This window comes from Ornithodoros turicata, chromosome 6 (genome assembly GCF_037126465.1).
Source record: "Ornithodoros turicata isolate Travis chromosome 6, ASM3712646v1, whole genome shotgun sequence".
Classification (NCBI taxonomy): Eukaryota; Metazoa; Arthropoda; class Arachnida; order Ixodida; family Argasidae; genus Ornithodoros; species Ornithodoros turicata.
In genome coordinates, this window is record NC_088206.1 from 12927938 (window position 1) to 12947092 (window position 19155).

General features: G+C 44.5%; 2 protein-coding genes across 3 annotated transcripts in view; one reads left to right on the forward strand and one right to left on the reverse strand.

Moving 5' to 3' along the window:
- LOC135399120 (probable lysosomal cobalamin transporter) lies at window positions 1-7828 on the forward strand. Its single transcript, XM_064630836.1, has 14 exons — window positions 1-130; window positions 1254-1433; window positions 1502-1565; window positions 2287-2369; window positions 2441-2526; window positions 2713-2798; window positions 2885-2958; window positions 3045-3104; window positions 3630-3787; window positions 3865-3967; window positions 4314-4418; window positions 5143-5295; window positions 5358-5418; window positions 6781-7828. Exons 1-14 carry the CDS (start codon window positions 71-73, stop codon window positions 7002-7004), a joined length of 1497 nt encoding a protein of 498 aa, XP_064486906.1. The 5' UTR covers window positions 1-70; the 3' UTR covers window positions 7005-7828.
- Window positions 7795-19155, reverse strand: part of LOC135399119 (rho-associated protein kinase 1-like) — a 20483-nt gene continuing 9122 nt past the window's right edge. The window contains exons 10-18 of one of the 2 annotated variants that reach the window (XM_064630834.1): window positions 18795-18994; window positions 18641-18741; window positions 17245-17362; window positions 15778-16566; window positions 15466-15720; window positions 14186-14743; window positions 12911-13288; window positions 11835-11903; window positions 7795-10817 (exon numbers count right to left, since the gene is read on the reverse strand). In XM_064630834.1, the coding sequence (XP_064486904.1) occupies window positions 10395-10817; window positions 11835-11903; window positions 12911-13288; window positions 14186-14743; window positions 15466-15720; window positions 15778-16566; window positions 17245-17362; window positions 18641-18741; window positions 18795-18994 (2891 nt within the window). In that variant the 3' untranslated portion in view covers window positions 7795-10394. The remainder of the gene's footprint in view (window positions 10818-11834; window positions 11904-12910; window positions 13289-14185; window positions 14744-15465; window positions 15721-15777; window positions 16567-17244; window positions 17363-18640; window positions 18742-18794; window positions 18995-19155) is intronic. The other variant, XM_064630835.1, reaches the window with a different exon arrangement.

Below are 19155 nucleotides of genomic sequence, written 5' to 3' on the forward strand. Positions count from 1 at the left end.
CGTGCTGTGCTTGTTTATCATTGTGATCATTGTCATGTGAATGATGTGATCAAAAGATCAAAACAAAAATATGTTGCTCCCAGCGAGTGTCCAAGCAGCGGGATATATTCCCTTCACCGTTGTACTTCTGGTAATGACATCGAACTAGCCTCTGCTGATGCCTGTATCTCGGCAAATGTCATGTCAAACAGTTCAAACTGGAGTTGTGCAGAGTGCTTGTCTACGGAGATCTACGTCGCTTGCAACGTTATTTGTGACAGTGACCGTCCGTCAAATTAGGCAGGAAGTGGCGGGTTGCAAGGATCAAGAGCTTTTTAGCACTTTGAAAGACAGGCAATACGTGACGGGCAACAAATCTTTAGAGTGGGGCGCGGGCAGCTTACGATATGAAACTAGAAGGGTAGCCAGTGTTTGACAGCTTATGACAGTTCGACAGTTAATAAGCAGCTAACAGTTAGTTTGACGAAGCATAATTGCTGTCACCTATCAATCAGTCGATATTTATTTCATCAAATAATTTTGATGGGGAGCTGGGAGTACTCACGACTTAATGCAGCTGTAGAACACACAATGTTGTAACGAAGTTCAGCACGAAGCAGAGTTAACTGGAACGACACTTCGACCGGCGCAGCGGGAAGAGAGCCACCCTAGCGGCGTTTAGGAGAAATAAAGGGAAAGAGTGTTTCTACAGTCCCACTCGTACTGCGGGGTTGTCCAGCTTACCAAGAGCTGTTGACTCGGCATTACCCACAGCTGTTGTTGTCATCGAGGAGTTTGGGTTTGCGGTGATTATGTAAACGTGTATGCTGGCCGATATCGCACGAATGTGATGCTGTTATCTCATTGATACACACGAAGGTGTACAGCAAATACAATAAATTTGACGCGACTCTGTGCATCCTCATTTGTTTTGTCACAATGCTGAAAATGCCCCACTCAGCGAACGCGAGCACCTACATGTGTATCAATGAGATAACGGCATCGTATCCATGCGATATCGGCCAGTATACACCCTTACATAATCGCCGCAAACCCAAAGAGGCGTGACGATGACAACCATAGCTGCGGGTAATGTTGAGTCAACATATCACAGCAAAGCGGACACCCCCACAGCACAAGGGGGACAGTCGGAACACCCTTTCCCATTATTTCTCCTCCGCGCCGCTAGGGTGGCCCTCTTCCCGCTCCACCGGTCGACGCGTTGTTCCAGTTACGTCTGCTTCGACCTGTACATTTGGGTGTCGCACTTTCAGGTGGTCCTCGCCCTGTCCATAACCTATGTGCTGTACCTGGTACGGAGGCGCCGCAGGACAGCGCGTTTCTCAACATGGAGTGCAATAGTTGCACTATTTGTGGCACTGCTTACGTCAGTCTTGCTTCCAGTCGACATCTTTATTGTGTCATACATGAAAGACTCACACGGAAACTTCACGGTATTTATATTCGAATAACAGTGCGTACTGTGCTGCTCGATTTTGACAAAACCGTTTCCGAATTGCAGGAATGGGCAGCAAGCAACACCTCTCGCACCGAAATAGAAGACGCGATGCTCTTGGGCTACTACGGTGATTAGATGCACACCACATGCGCCCATAACCGGGGTGTTGAACCGAAAGTTCAACATAAGTTATTTTTTGGCTGATCCGGATTCAAATACGTAGCAGCTCTGGAACATCAAAATTGTCTATCTAGGGTCCTTTAACGCTTTGTTTTTAAATGCTACTCGGAGCTGACTTTACGGCTTCTTTACGATTACCTATGCTGTCTGTGATGCACAGTCACACGAGCAGCAGCCCTGGCAACACAAGTGAGCATAGAAAGAGTATTTTTTGGACTCGAATACATACTGTCTCCCCAAAGATGCTCACCCTACACTCTAGGTTATGTTACGTTACGTTGTAAGATACTGTCTGATTGTTTCATTGATATGTTTTATTTTCGATATTACTTTGTTGCATATAATTTGCACAACAAAGGAGCCTGCACTCTTTCTGTTACATGCGTTCAATTATGTTCACCCCGGAAGCTATAAATATGCAGTGAAAAGAAAAATGAAGTTAATCGTTGTCGTATGCTTCACTATGCAAGATTTTATAGGTTGTAACTACAGCTTCATTGTGCATATTTTATACAACGAACCGGTCAATCTTATCACAAACCGGTTTTAATCGATACATGTGTTGCCATGGTGCTGAACCTTCTAGTCCGAACCTGAACCAATAAAATTTTCACTTCGACGCTCAGCCTACAAGAAAAGTAATACCTTCTTGTATCTTGTTTCTGCAGTACTCTACAGCTTCCTGCTTCTCTTCGCGTTTGTCTTCCTACCATTTGCCTACTTCTTTGCTGAAGATGAGGATGACGATGAGGTCGGCTATTGCATTTTTTAGGATTAATGCCCCACCCACCCCCACCCCCTTACAAGTGTGCTTTTTTCAAGGATGTTGGATGGCAGTCTCGTGCATGTACCGGATTGAAGTACACGAGTGCTTTTGTTTTCCTGGCTGCACTGCTCTTTGGAATTGGGTAAGCCTATTCACATTACATGCCTTATCTTTTATGCAACTCACAGTCATCATATGAGCATTGTGCTGCACCTGAATGAATGACATTCCACTTCCTGTTCTGATTGGCTAGAAGACTTATTATCATGGCAAATACAAAACCTCATATTATCTCAGTTCATCTTTTATCGTGTTTATATTCCCACAGTGCGGTGATCCCTCTACAAAAGCCACCACCAAATGGAACTGAGATAGATAAGCTTGAATTCATCATCGAAGAGTTAAAAAGCAACAGTATGGATTCACTTCTAGATAGCAGTCCGCTTTCTTTCTCATTTTTCCCCCCTTATTCTTTTTTTTTTTTTTTTTTCATTCTGCAGAGGGAGAAGATGCATTGGGATTTGTGCTTGCAGTTCTCGGTCTCATTGGGATGGCCGTGATTATTCTTTATATGGTGAGTGTTCTATTTCCAAGTACCAGTTTCGAAAAAAGAAATATTGGCAGTAACGTTATAGGAGACCCTCCTTTTTTGGATTTTAGGGTAGCGGCCTTGCTGTATTCCCGATGAGGCTGATATGCGGGAAGAGCAGCAGCAAGAATGTAAGTGGTAGCAACAGCGAGAGGCTTGCTGCCCTGACTCACTAAGACATTGGTCAAGGCAGACCAGGACAGTCGCATTACTGGCGACAACATGCTGCTATTCCTCTGGTGCAGTACAATGCAGCTTACTATGCTGCGCTGCCATGTGCAAAGGATGCTACCAACACATTAGTGTGTTGGTAGTATCCTATGTCCTTCATGTCTGCTCAAGGACACAAGCTAGTCTGTGACCAAAAGAGAATGCAAGACATTCACTACTTAGCACCGTAGCAAGAAAGAGTCTGTTATAATTTCGATTGTAGCTCTGTAACGGAATCAAAGTTTTGAATTATGATAATGAGTACGAAAATAACATAGCGTGTAAAGTAGTCTGAAGTGAACTTGTTTTTGCAATTTAGTGCCCCTTTAAAAGTCGTACAATATCGTATACTTGTTTTTAGTCTCAGGTGGGGTTCTGTACCGCTCGTTGAATGACGTGTCGTGTCAAGAATCGCTTGCAGCCTTTGCTCACTAGCCTTTCTGCAGCTCTTAGGAGGAAATGCTGGAAACAACGGGGCAGCACAAGGTGGCGCAAAGATACTGTGTCTCATCCTGGGAGGAGGCTGGCGACTTGTTGAGATTGTAGTGGGCATTTTGTGTCTGCTTTTAGCAGTGACCTTTTGGATTTCCCTGCTGTTGGCCAAGTACGCCCGTTGAATTCTAGGCATCGTCACTTTTTTTTTAATGCTCAGTTTCAAAACCTACGTTCGTATTGTTACAGCATTGACAAAATAGAGCACTCCCTGGGCTACAAGACGGGATACCTGCTGCCAAATCACACACTGCCAAACCCTCTTGACATGCTGCTCGTCTATGCCCAAAGTGTGAGTAACCAGAGCTAAGCACGCACAGTCAGACCCCTGTGTTTTTTTTAAAAATTCGAAGTTTATTTTGGGCACTGTACTATTAAAGGGTAAATTTAGGCGACATCGGGTGGAAAACTAAAGAAAAGCACGAAAAGAAGAGCACAAAGTACTTAGTGTTCTCCAGTGGCCCTATGAGTGGGTAAAGGTGCACTTCAGCTGTCGTTTTCGGGGTTTTTCGGGTCATGCCTTAAATGACAATGATGCAAATCAAGGGGGCAAAAAACTGGTTTTGTTGGGTTTAACCCTCAGACACGAGGCTCTGCACATAGTGTCTCCAATGTTGATTGTCACATGTTTCTTGCAGGTGTATCCACTCGACTACGTGTTATTTGTCATCCTGATTCTGTTCCTGGTCTTGTGCACGATATACAGCATTCAGAGGATCGGTATCTGGTTCCTCTGGCTGAGGGTGAGACCAGTAGCTACTTCCAAGCATTCAGTGTGAAGTTTTGTCAAATGATATGGCTACCCTATTTAGATCCAAAATCCATTTATGTAAGGTTCAGTGCCACTTCGCACCGCACACACCTTGTGATTACACTTTGAGAAACACTTTTTTTTTCTATCGTCGTGTCCAGCCTAAGAATGGCACCTCAGGTGCTGAAAGAGAAGTTCATAATATATCCTTACTAGTACACCTAACTACGAAAATAACCCTTGTCACCGCCTCGTGCGAGAAGGCAGCAAGTTTTGTGAGTTTTCTTTTTGGCAGGAAAAAATAAATCCATAAAGGCTACCGCGTTGAGGACACCTTATTCGAAAATATGTAAACTTACTGTACGATTTCTCTATTGATACTTTGGCTCTCAAGTCACTAATTAAAAATGTAATTAATTAAAATTAAGTAATTAGAAAAACCAAAACAAAATACTACCTATCAGCTTCGGCGACTCTCAAGAGCATGCACTTGGTTTCATCCACTAAGATAGGTTCGGGTTTCTTTTTTTTTTCTTCTTCTTTTTCTTTTTTTCTCTTTAAGCGTGACGATCATTACATGTACACCTGTATATACAATGTATTGTCTTCAGGGGATTAAATATATAGAGAAAAGAGGCACTGGCGATCCCCTTCTTAACTTGAACTCAACTATAAAGTTGAAGTAATATAATTTGCCATTTTTTGTGTGCTTTTAGGTTGCACGTATCCGTGCAGGGCGGACATACGCACGAGGATTGTTGCTGCTTTGCCTGTCGCTGATGTATGCCATGATTGCCATCCAGCCACTTATCTTTGCCGTGGCACCACGATATGTCACCTATGGCTCGGAGCATTTTGTGCAACATATTGTAAGTGTTTCTCTCTGCAGAGGTGCATTGTGGCAATGCTAATGGTACGTTCGCATAAATAGGGCAACAAAACTCATCCCGAAACCGTCGCTGTACGCTGCAACGCGGAAACTTCTCTGCCAGGTGAGCCACAGTAAAAGTTGTTGGGCTTTACAGGTAATCTTAATTGGAATGTTTAGTCAAAAAAGAAAAAAGTAAAGAAAGATTTTGCCACATGGAACCTAGTCAAAACAATCTAGATCTTCAGTCTGAATAGAAATCCACAAAGCTCATTTAAACCTGTACAATAATTTTCTACAATGTTTTATAACTGTGCCATATTCAGTTTGAAAATTAGCAGCACCCGTATGGATTTCAGAAGAATTGTACTTCCTTTAGGTCTGGCTTCACCAACGCCGGTTATCTTTGAACCGAGATCAAGGGTTGCTAAAACTTGCAGTTAACACTCAATTCTTTTTTACAAACGTTAGTTTGTGACATGGTGAATGTTTCAGTGACAATAGGTCCCTTTAGTGAAGCAGAGTTAAGCATTAAATTAATTAAGCATTAAGAAATGTTAATTGGCGTTGGTGAAACCGGGCCTTAGCCTCATCCAGTCTGTTCAAAGTTATATGTATTTCAGTCTCGATATGACAAGTTTGGTCAACTCTAATTTGTGGTGAGCATCAGTTATTTCAAAGTAACTAAATGTAAAAAAAGAGAAGAAAACAAAATTAAAGGAGCACTAAACAAGTATACAAGGTGCACTTTTCTTCGATGCACTGTGCTACGTTGCCGACAATGAAGTTTTCCTAGACTTATTGGAGCAAAAAAAACTGCTCTCATTCATGCTCATGGCCCCGCCATCTGAAACCCTCCTGACAGTAGGCCACACATCATATTTGATGTTGAGCCTTACAACCAGTTTAAGTACGGGACACTTACATGTCAGTTTATAGCAGTATTGGGAAGTGAAGTAAATTCTAAGCACCTTTCCACTGAAAACTCCCATGACAACAGGTTCAAACCGTACCAAAAGTCCGCAGTGTTCCATTTCGTGTGTGCACTAGGTTTTCAGCGCTGTATTGCTCTAATACTACCGGTAAATCTACCGGTACCCCCCCCCCCCCCCTCTTGCCGCCGTGTGTCAATGGGGCCTTTCATTGGCTAGGAGCTTGCAATGTCCTTGATCTCCTGTGCCTCGAACGCAGCATTGCTACATGTGGGTACATTGTGATGTATAGCTGGATTTCAAGGAGGAGGAAATAGTCATACAGATTATGCTTTTTAAATAGCACTGTTTTTTGGTAAATACACTCGCTAGAGCTAAAGGGATTACATATTGGGGTACTGCTAACCACGTTCTCTCATGGAGCATGACGATTGGAGAATGTTATGCAAGCTGCTTAGTTTCCCTTTAGCCATACGTCTGCTACGGCGCAGCAAAAGAACAGTCATTATTTGATTTCAGTAGTACTGCTCACCTGCATCTTTCTTTTCTTGCAGACGACTGCGTCATGACACGTGCCAGTGTCTTGCTGATGCGCTTCTTCTACAAAGCATGGATCTTTGGTGCAGCTTATTACTGGGCCACCTGGGTATTCCTACTCATAACGCCGGTCGCAGCTGTTACCTTTGCAGTTAGAGACTGTCGCCGGTCGCACGACGATGACGAGGACTCTCTCGAAGATGAGCTGGAGGACAGCGATGACCACATGCTGCGTGCTTAGTCCGTGCAACATGCAGCATTAGGGTTCCTTTTTGATGTTATAGGCTTTCGTTAATGTTTCCAAACAGCTGTACGGAAACTAAATTGCATGTAGCTCAGGGCAAACCACTCTGCAACTTTGCCATTGCAGCAGTAACAACAGTCCAGAGACTTCTTCTCACAAAATGAAAGAGGCCTTGACAGCAACACCAAAGGAACAGGACTCATCCGTTACGTCATTTGTAATTTATGCACAAAAGAAATTGCAATTCGCTCCTTCCCTCTTCTCGCCTCGCCTCGGTTTCCACGAACAATCTCCCGTGGTGATTGGGCAAATCGTTTGAGGGGACCAATGGGAGGCGACGCAACCAATGAATTTCATTCCGTAAGTGTTGCTGTCAAGGTAACAGCATTTTTCACTCCACGAGGAGAAATCTTTACAGTTTGATGCTGCTTTAACGATGTTGATGCACTTGCTTCCTGTTGATGTCTTGTAGAGAAAGCAGTATGGATTAGTCTTTGTCTTGTACATTACTGTGTACAAAGCTTCTTTACGTTTGTATGATTACTGTTCAGTCATATTTATATGTTATCTGTTACTTTGTACAACCACCGACTTTATGTTTGCGAGATTGTTGATTTTTAGAATAGTTCAGCTGTGAAAAAATGGCTAGGAAGCGAGCGAGCTGGTGAAGATGATGCATAATGTAAAACCCCGAGACTAGGGAACACGAAAGGACTCGTGTTTGTGTCTGTCCTTTCGTGTTCCCTAGTCTCGGAGTTCAGTTGTGATATGATGACAGAAACTTGCGTTCATGTAATAAAGGAGTTTCTATTTAAACACTGCCTCACTTGAGCACTCACATATATACTTACACTAGAGCAACATTCATAGGAACAAGACAAGTATCTACACATTAAATAGCCCAGGGTGCCGTGGAAACCATCTCACTCCTGGTGTGTGGTTGCCAAGCTTGTGCTTGTTACACACGAAAATCATGCGGGAAAACTTCAAGTAAAGAAGCACAACGTATGAGCAAGTGATCTCCTGGGATGGAACAGAGCAATGCTATATTGTTCTTCCCATTTTAAACTCTGAGAGGCTAACAGGTTTCCGGCACATAGGAACAATGCATAAGGCACGGGTGTTCTTCGTAAAGGCACTTCACTTTACATGTCGTCACAGTTTGTAAGCATGCAGAATATATCCAGCGCCATACAGTTATGAGCAGCGAACAGTGACACCAAAAATGTGTATGGCACACGTCTGTAACAACATTGTTAACAGGGGGGCATAGCTGGACACATTTACCCTGACTCAGGCCGTTTGCATATATGCATTGTGCTAATACAACTACAGGATGTAAGTACTTCTTGAGGCAGCAAATCGGGCGTCCATGTTTTCCTTTTTGAGCAAGCAGACTTTCTTTGTGTTTTAACGAGAGTTAAACCACAAGACTTCTCTAACGCCCACTGAAAGTGCACCTGTTCAGGCAGGCCCTCAAAAGAATAGGCAACATAACCATGTCAGAGGATCACATATACGCTTTTAAACACAAAATGATATTAGTGGCATGGATGACAGCAGGCCATGAACAAAGCAGGCTCTTGTCTAGACTAAAATTTTTCACTGAAATGTAAACACAACGTGCAAGTTTCACAACGTGTTTTTGCCTGAAAATATTATACATCTTGTTCTTCGGGTCTTCGGGTTTTTGTGTTTGCATGCTTTCTTGCTCATCATACTGTCTACTTTCAGAACATAATGCAACAAACTAACATTTTCTGTGCTCAGTATCTTCTGTCCCTGCTGTAAGGCTGTGATAGGACACTGTATCTAACAGTTTACTGCCAGCCTTGAGTCATTGCATTTACAGCTGTATATGTGGCCGTCTGACAGTGAAAAGTATCATCTCTAGACTAAACATGTCTAAAAAATGACACCCTTCTTTTAAAAGACTTCATTACTGATTGCACATCTTGGCATCGTACAATCAGCTGATGAAGAATAGAACATAGTAAAATGCACAGATTCTAAAGACTCTGTTAGTTCTGCATCCTTTAAAAACACTTCTATAAAACTTGGCTCTGTTTCACGTCCAGTTAGACTAAAAACTCGATTTTTTAATCTCGGCACAACACCTGCACGGTACTCGGCGTCTCGTGCAGTGAAATGCATTTGCGTTAATGTGTGCTTTGAGCAAGCAAACACTTAAATGGTTCACATAGAACAAATTTCTGTACAGCAGTCCTATTGCATGATGGCTTTTGTCAAAATACTGAACCATACATGTTAGTAGTTGTACTTTTCCTACTACATAATACTGCTCGTTGTGCTGACTGACCCATTTTGAGCAAGCACTCACAATATTCGTCTATGTTATACGACCAGAAGTAAACTTTCTCCATTTCAGTCAATGACGTGCGCAGACCTGGACCAGTTAAAATGCATTACCCCTTTCCAGTCCTATAACTGACCAAAGTAAAGTGCTTGTCACCCGTGTGCACGAAGGGGTAGGACAGGAGCAGGAAAAGATCAACTTCCCATTGCAATCAATAAATAAAAATGTGTGACGGAAGCTACGGCAACTCATGTGCCTTCTGCTTCAATCACTGTTGGCGATACAGGGTGAATTTAGCAAAGGTTACACATTTCGATCGCGTCGTAAAAATAGAAGGTGACGTCTCTGGCGCTTCAAACTTTGCACACTTAGTCATTTGTCTCAAGTTTTATCAATATTTTTTTCAAGCGGTATCCGCGCCACCTATACGCCACCTATACGTGGTGATATGAACGTGAAGCAGACACAGGAAGAAATGGCGGTTTGCGGGCGGTATAGGCCATAGGAAATGCATGGGGTGAGAATTTCCTTTGTTTCTAATCTTTTTTTATACAAAACAATAGCATTTGAAAAAAAGTAAGGACAAAACTTCGGGCGAATGACTATCACTGTGCAAAATTTGAAGCACCAGAGACGTTACCTTATATTTTTACGACTCGATCGAAATATGCAACCTTTGCTAAATTCACCCTGTATTTTGGAAAGCCATCGTGTTACCATCTTTCAAAGCAATCTTCATTGCGACAAAGTACTGTGTGGAAATATTGAACCATGTTTACACACTGCCTACCCTGTTCCAATAGCTCTTCTTCAAAAACAAGATTTCAAATTCAACAGAAGCCCCGCAGCTTCTTGTATCCGTTACGTCACTCTGATTGTGGCAACGTTGGAAACGTTGCTTTGTTAAACCCGCACTCCGCGACATTGCTGCATCAGGCTGAGAACATGACAATAGCGACAATAACATTATCTTTACAAAATGTAACACGTGTCATGGAAACAATCCTTCACACCATATCCTTGGTCACGTCCTTTTTGTTAAACGTCTTTCTTTGGGACAGACTAGTTTGTCACTTCCGCGACGGCAAGGTGGACGACTTACTCTGCGGCGACTGCAGGGAGAGGTTTGACGGCGAACTGGCCGCCGACGGAAATTTCCGCAGGTGCCGAGTGACCGTCGGCGACGCAGATGCCGCAGACGACACCGCGTAGCCGCAGGCATCGACGCGCAGACGCAGTTGCGCCACCCAGTGCCGTTGTTCGTCGGGACTCTGAGCGAGAAGGAGCAATTCCTTTGCAGACGTGGGATCCACCTTGCAAGGCGCGAGAAGCTCGACGTGGTCGCGATGAAGTTTGACACGGCATCGCCTACACTCCAGTGCGGGTGGAGGTTTGAACATGTGCCAGAGGGGCTTCGGGCACAGCTCGCAGTTGGTGGGCATGTGGAAGCTGATGGGAACGAGGTCATGGCCCTTGTGCTCCAGCGTGCTTGGCTGCGCAAACAAAATTATGCGACTATGTATCATCAACAGACAGCTCGCAAAACTTGCAGCGCCATCTGTTGTGCATGTTACGAGAGCCTGCGAGAATCACGGGAAGCACGTTCTTTCGCGTATGGTGTTCTGGGCAGAGGCCTTGTCGTCCGTGGATTATGTTTTCCCGACAGTTTAATTTTGATTACATGTGATATGATATTTGGCATGACATTATAAGAAATATTTGGTTTTGTACTTTATTTCTTATCTACACAACAAGTCACTGTCGTACGTCGCACAGCACGATTGCCGGCGATTGTCGCCGGCACACAGCACAGTGTTCCTTCTCTGCCACGTTGAGTATGCCGATTCGCGACAGCATTGTTTGTTAAAGTAGAGTTGATATGCCATTTACTGAGAACGAAGTTGTTCCATACAAGTCAACAAGAAATCATTGCAGTGTCAGCTTGACAATGAAAAAATGGCTAGGAAGCAAGCGAGCTGGTGAAGATGATGCATGATGTAAATCCCCCGAGACTAGGGAACACGAAGGGGCAGACACAAACACGAAGTCTCAATCTTGAGACTTCGAGAGACAATGAGACTTCGTGCTTGTGTCTGTCTCTTCGTGTTCCCTAGTCTCGGGGGGGGGGGGTTACATCATCTAGTGTCAGCTTGTTCGAGTGACTTTTTTTTTTTTTTCCACTTTAACATTTTGGAATTTAACTCGAATGCGGTAAATTTGAGCAAAACTGAAATTCCCTTCGGTACAATCAACTTGAAAAAGACCCTCAAACCGCCGCAAATTTGTACACAGAATAATGTGCCAAAGATACGTGACAACAGCAAAGATCCGGGGAACCACGGTGCAACACACAGTTTCGCACTGTCCTCTGGACTTTACGCAGGTCCATGATGATGACGATGATGAGTTAGGTTTTACTGGCGCATGAGCAACGACGGCTATAATCTACGCAGGTCATCTGTTCCTGTTTGTACACTACAGACTTTCAGAAGATTAGCAGATTTACTTACGTCTTTCAGCTGAGGTGGTTCAGCACAATCCCCTGGTTTCCTGCTTTCGCCTTCACCAGCATAAAGAAGCTGTAACCAATAAGTCGCACGTTAGCAATGTTCAGTTACGTTTACGTCAGTGATGTGTTGAAATTAATTCTAGGAGGCATGTTTACCAGAAGCGTAACAACAAAAGTGCATGTCATGCTTCAAAATTGTAAAAACACAGCAAAATAATTATCGTAACAATGTTTTCTACCTCTACAAAACTACATGAACCCACATGTATAGGACATGGTTCCCACTGATTTTTTGAACAAAAATTTAAGTGTCTTTCAATGTCCTTTCAAGGCTCAGTCATTTATTTTGTCTGGGATGGAAAAAACAGTTGATGAACCAGGCTTCAGTATTTCACAAAATCTTTAAAGGAGCAGGTAGTATCACCTGAGAGAATACACGGTGGCTGCACAATAGTGATCCGTTCACAAATGTGACCGACGCCTCCACAGGACCACACAGGACCGTTAATTTTTTGCTGCTGGTTCCTATTGCAAATAGTGCTAACTCCTGTGGTTTCGGAACTATAGTTTGGACTCCGGATAAGCGGAGTTCGCACTAGCAGCTCCATGAGAACAACAAAAAGATCAAGGGTTTGTGAAATCAAGCACTGTGAAAAATTCCAGGGTTTTCCAGACCTTGAAAATGGCATTTTCAAATTCCAGGGTATTCAAGGGTTTCAAGGACCAGTGGCAACCATGATAGGATGCTTAACAGACGGTACATGCCACTGGAAGAGGCTTTTTTTTCCCTTTCGTTATTATGCAAATTACTTACAAAGAAATGGTCGAGGAATGTTTAACTATTTATTTAATTCTTCAATTTCAATTATTTAATTCTTCAATTTCAATTATTTAATTCTTCAATTTCAATTTTTAATTATTATATTATTTTATTTTTGCATCCTTTATCTAGGGCAACCCAGTGCTTGGCAAGAAAGTTTTGCAATGCATCGTTTAGTATTACGTTCAACGGAGTGGACTTGCCCCTAAAAATCTAGGGATGCAACGAAGAAACATCAATGATGAGAGCGGGCCTACCTGGAAAATCCGTGGGATGTCTTTGGCATCTGCCCGTATGACGTCCCCCTGAGTAACTGGACGGACATGAAACAGCTTGCTGAGGTCCAGTACCACCACAGGATCAGCGTTGGCCCGGTCTGCTTCACTGTTGTAGAACAGTATTTTCCTAGAACTGACGACCACAAACTGCCTTCTCCATCCATGACGACGAATGTTCTGCTTGTGCGGCACAGATAGCCAGCCTTCCAGCCGTTGTGGGTCCTCTTGGGTGAGGGTCATCTCAGGTGCTATGTTGGCTTCTGCAGCTATCCGCCGTAGCTGTTCTATTTCGGAATCCTTGGAATCGAGTTCCATCTGGAGCTTGACGCGTGCCTGACCTTCTTCGTGAGCTGCAGCCTGCAAGTGCCACATTGCACAGTGAGTAAAACTCAAATTTGACATCATTGCACAAGAACAGAAAAATGTAGTGCCATATCTTAAAAAGCAAACTGATTACGGCTGTGCAAGTACAGTGTAATCATTTTGCATGTGCATTTTGCACGTTCAAAAAGATGTTCTGTATGTGTGTATGCAAGCATAATTATTCCATAACGCACTTTAACACCATAGCAATACGAAGCAAACGTTACGTTGCCAAACTGAATATATGTACATAGATGGGTAGAAATCCAGCGAACCGGTAGAGATGTAGGAAGGGAGTTGCCTCAGGACAGAAGCCGCCGATATTTCGAACAGAGACTGCCCAGAAGAAGAACAGACTCTGTTCGAAATATCGGCGGCTTCTGTCCTGAGGCAACTCCCTTCCTGAATATATGTACAGCGTGTATGTGGATGTGCAGCATATATATGTGATATATGCACACACACAGCTTTTCGTATGAATCAGCACACACTTGGCATTTTGGGGCTTTGGTGTGGAGCTTCAGAACTATGTGGTCTGGATGAGAGACTGCTTCGAAATTGTGCGCTAGAATTCTACATCCGATTTGAAATCTGAGACAAACACACGATTGTATTCCCTTAAGCGTTCAAAGAGCCCCAATATTTGCACAGCCCTAAAACTGATACATCGTTCCATTTAGCTGCACACACCATCACACACTGCATTAGCACATCATTTATACCTACCTAGTTAAAAAGTGTGCCTCTTTCACAAGAAAAAAATGTGGAGTAAACTTCTGACACATTTATGGCAACAACTCCCTCCATTTGTACAAAGAATGTGCACATATGTGGCAAGTGTAACACTGTTTAGCTGCGCCATACAGCGGACTGGAAGGACCCACACCCTACCTGCATTTCAGCCATATCCTTTTGGTAACGTGCAACCATCTGGGAATACTTCTCCCTCTCCTGCGAGAGCTCCTGCTGCAGTTTCCTGCACTCGCGGTCCCTTCTCCGCAGGTCGTTGCTGGATCCCTTCCCACGTGGGGACAGGTCCTTACGGTTCATGACCTCTGCCAATTTGTTGACTGCCTGCAGTTTTAGCATCCTCTCCTGCCCAAGTTGTTTCTGCAGCTGCTCCACCTTGTTGTTGTTGTTGTTTGCTTCTGCTGCAGCCTTCTCCATGGCTTCAGACATCTCGCGCTGCGTCGCTTCGTGAGCAACACGTTCACTGGACAGTTGCTTGTGGAGCTGCTCAAGTTCGAGTTCTCGAACTGCGTGTTCCTTCTCGAGGCTCGCCGCAGTGTCTTCCAGGACAGACCGGTGCAGCTCGAGGGAGTCCGCCCGCGCTGTGGCCATCTCTACCTGGCGAACCAAATTTTGCCGTTTCTCCTCCAACTCCTGGATGGTGCGAGTACGCTCTTCTGTTTCTTCTTTGAGCTCCTTCACTTGAGTCTTGTACAGCGTCTGAATGATAAGAGTGGCATGGGTCAGGTTCAGGACAGTGAGCCTGCACTGGTCCCTACTTTTCGCATATTTTGCAAGCTGAAAGATTATGGTTAATTTTATGGGCAAATTCCACTTGAAGGAAAATAACAGAAAAATGTCGAGCCAGAACTGATGCTTTGCAAGCTATGCTGCAATTATAAAACTTTATTTTTGCAGTAAGTTGTACTGGTTACAAGTAAGCATTAGAACTACTTTTAGCAGAACCATGTGTAAGGCAGGTTTTTATCAAATTTGGTACGGGCAAGTTCCAGCTTATGACTAGAGCCTGAAGTTTTAGAGTTAAACCCGTTTCTTCCCAAATTTGCACCCCAAATTGTAGGTGGTCTCTTTAGGGTGAAACCAGATTTTTACCTGGCAAGTTGCCCTCACCAAAATGTCTGTAGGAATGCACACTAGCTTGTTTGGCCAGCAAACACAATTACATCACCATTTGTACCAAACCAGTACAGTTCTTTTAAGTAATAGAGCTCGATTTCTCCCCGAATTTAGCATAATGAAAGTTTTTCCACCCGAATTCACATGAATTTAGAACACATGTTGATTTCCCTGATTTTTCCCTTTTTTTTTCCCTAAAAAATGCCCGTCCTATACGAGCATGTTAGTTTACTTTACATTAGTATCAGCAGGTCAAACTTGTTCTTGAGCTTCCCCAAGATGCCCGTTATATTGACATTACTCACTGAGAAGTACTGCTCAGCCTCCAGCTGGTCCTGCAATTCTTTAGTCTGCAGATCGTCGACTGCTCGAGCTGCTCTCAACCGTGCAAGCTCCTCCTGTGCTTCGCTCTGCGCTTTGCGTGCCTCGCTGAGTTGTGTCTGCGTCTGTCTCTCCTTCTCCTTCAGTCGGTTGAGTTCCTGCACCTGCTGCTGCACCTGCTGCACCATCTGTCCCCTTCGCCGCGATTCTTCGTCTAACTGTGCTTGCAGAGCTTGTACCTACAGTATAATGACTCTCTTATGCACTGTATTCCTTCCAGCATAACGATGCCTTACCTTCTCAGTTTCCTGCCTGTGGTCACCCTGCAGCCGTTGCAACTGCTGCTGCAGCTGACGATAGTCGACAGCCAACATTGACATCTGCCTCTCGCGGTCCTGCGCCAAGGCATCAGCCTGGTGCCTGGCTGCACGTTCCTCTCCTAATTTCGCTTTGAGGGCTTCCGCAGCTGCACCTTCGCTTAGCAGACGCTGCTTTTGATCTAGGTCCACCCTTCTGGCCTCCAACTCCCTCTCCAGCCTGTTCTGCGAATTCCGCAGCTCGAGCTCGAGCAGAGCGCGTTGCTTCTCGGCTTCAATGAGGGCCTGCGAAAACCTCTGCGTATCTTCCTGCGCCTGCGCTTCCCTCTCGCGCAGCCTCTCCAGCTCAAGCTGCAGGGCCTGCTTACGGCCCTCGAGATCCCTTCCTTGAGCGTTCCAGCTGTTCTTTTCCTGCTCCAGCTGGATCTGCAGGTTAGCCATGTCCCGTTCCTGCGAGCTGAGCTGCCCCCGCAGAGATACGGCAGTGTCCTGCAGTTCCTGGCAGGTTCGGTCCCGAGCAGCGACGGTGATGGAAAGTTCCGCATTTGCCTTCTTCAGCTTCATGACGGTGTCGCCTTCGTGTTTGAGCTTCTCGTTGAGCTCCCAAAGCTGCCGCTCGAGACCCGCAGCTTTCTCTGAAGCCGCCTGAGAGGAGGACAACAGCTGTGCACGGGCACCTTGTTCGCTCTCAAGTTTTGACCACAGTTCTTGTAATTTTGCTTCAGCCTTCCGTCTGTGCTCAGTTTCATTTTCATACTTGCGTTGCATCTAGGCACGAAAAGGAACGAAGCAGGGCGTTAAAATGACACCGCCGCGCTGCAACATGAACTTACTGTAAAAGTAGTAACTAGGGCCTAACGCGAGACCTAGTAAGTAGGACCTAATGTTCGAAATTTTTGTGACTCTAATTTTTCCTGAAATTAATTAATGTCCCACGAAATAATGTCCCACAAAATATAATTATCTGCGACAGGAAAGTACCACGAATATCGTAATTTGCAACAAATGAGTTTCAATAAGTCGAACTGGCCCACTATTTTAATACAAGTTTAGCACATTTTGCTGACATTTACACCACTCAACACAGATTCCACGCTCATCTGAACGTCATTATTTAATTTGACCCTCGTTCTCAACTTGATAATGTATGCTTAGTCATCGATGTCAAATTCGCCAATGAAGAGTACAATCCTCTCCACGTGGATGTCACCGAAGTACTGAAAGTTGCCAATATCCTGCCGAAGCCTCGGCCTTCCAGCATTCTGACTCAGAGGGGTGCCAAAATGCAACATCACAGAACATGCATCACAAAATTAAGGTCCTACGAAATATGCCCTAAACTTCTTGCCTAGTGAATGCCTGAATTATTAAGACCACCAAAGAAACCACTTTATAGTAAAGCAAAGTAAAGTAAAGTAAAGTAAAGCAAAGCAAAGCAGGCCATACTTCTTTGGCATCATGAGAAAGAAGTGTGATCCGTTTGTTGAGCTCCCTGTTTTCTGCTGTTCTCTGTGCTAGCTGTTCTCCTTGATCTGATCTGCTTTCCAGCTGCTTGAGTATCAGTCTGTAATTGGAGAACTACTAGTAAGTACAGTAACACCTGCGCAAAACGATCCCTCGTGCAACGATGTACCCCGTAGAACGATCATTTTTACTTTTACTGTCAAAATATAAATTTTGCGAAAATGCACAAACTCTTTTTTATCTAGCTGTAAATTGACACAGCTTTGGGGCAAAAGCTTTTCCAAGGACAACACATCACCGCAGGTAACACGTGAGGTATCTGAACACCGATAACTCTGCACGTTTTGTGGTCGATAGCATCATCCATTCGATAGTCATCATAATTATAACTATCGGAATGACACTGCCCATAGAACGCTCCTCATCCACAGATAACTCGTCGACGCGTGTGTTGGTGACAGACACAGCTGTCTGCCAAATCGCATTTTGGAAGGCGCGGTACTTAGCAACGAGGTTTTGCTCCGGTACAAAATCCGTCAAGCAATGTGTCTTTCCATGCGTTTCACTGGCCACCGGGAGAGTTCTGATCACTATACGCAAGCAAATGCTTCAACGGCGATCGTTATATCGATGCCTTGCCCGCATGTACTTCAATGGGTGAGCTGAGTAGAACCAGCAATTTGGTCGTAATATCGGAGTTATCGTTATATTGAAGATTGCAATAAAATGGGCTGGACTGCATAAAGTTTTCAAAGTTTCGTCCAAAAATATTTTTTGTCATTACATACATAATGCTGTTTATCTCTCTGTATTCCATTAGCATAGAAATAGCCGTGCCCAGCAGGCTGGCATCACAACAAAGCTTCACTCAACACTTACACTATTTAAACTCAAACTTGTGTAAATATTCCTATTATGTGCAAAGCCGTCGCGAGGCAAGTTCGCACCCGGGGCAGGGCAAATCTGAAGCACCCCCCCCCTCCCGCCCCTCACTGCCATCAAAAGCCTTGCCCAGAAAACGCCCATTTGCATTGCAGAGACCGTAAATTCAAATCCTCTTCATTCCTACTTCATGTTGTTGTCCAACCAAAGTGCCAGGGCTTGCCGTTTGGCGCCCTCTCTGGCGAGGGGCGCCAGGGGCGGCTGCCCCTCTCGCACCCCCGTCGCTACGGCTCTGATTATGTGTTCCTTTTTCTCCCCCCTTATGTAACGCCCTTACGTAAAGGGCCTTTAAGGAAATTAAATTTAATGAAACGAAACGAAACACTTCCACAGTATTGGACCGTCTGTGCTTTGAAAGTGCCACGTTCCTTCCTTAGACGCTTCTGCTTGCCTTTGAAAGGTGAGCACCTTGCTGGATAAAATCTTTGTGACTCACCTGTATTTCTGCTCTACCTCTTCTTTGGCCAACCGTTCTTTCATAATCTCCTCTTTGTACACATCCACCTTTGTATGTAGTTTGTCACGTTTGTCGGTCTGCTAGAAAAAGTTACACATGAGAACCCAACATTCTAAATCCTCCATGCGCTCACCTCATCCAGGCCGTCCAGGTTCGAATAGCTCGAGAGCAAGCTGTAGTCACCCGAGTAGGTGAACCCCACGAAAGGAAGGTGGTTTCCTGCAAACACTTTAGACTCCGGGAAGTTTTCCTCTGGTGTGTCATCTCGATCGACATCTTCGAAGTTGCTCGTGTCGTCATCCCCACTTAGCTCGGGCAAAACAGGGGGTGCAGCTGCAAAAGTTACATGAAACACATCATACACTGTAGTGTTAAATACACAGGGCCCTGTGTTTTAGGGTAAAACCCATTTTTACTCCCCAATTTGCATCACCATCACTTACGGGCACTGGAGAATGCTAAGTATTGGTCACTCAGCACAGCTGTATCACACC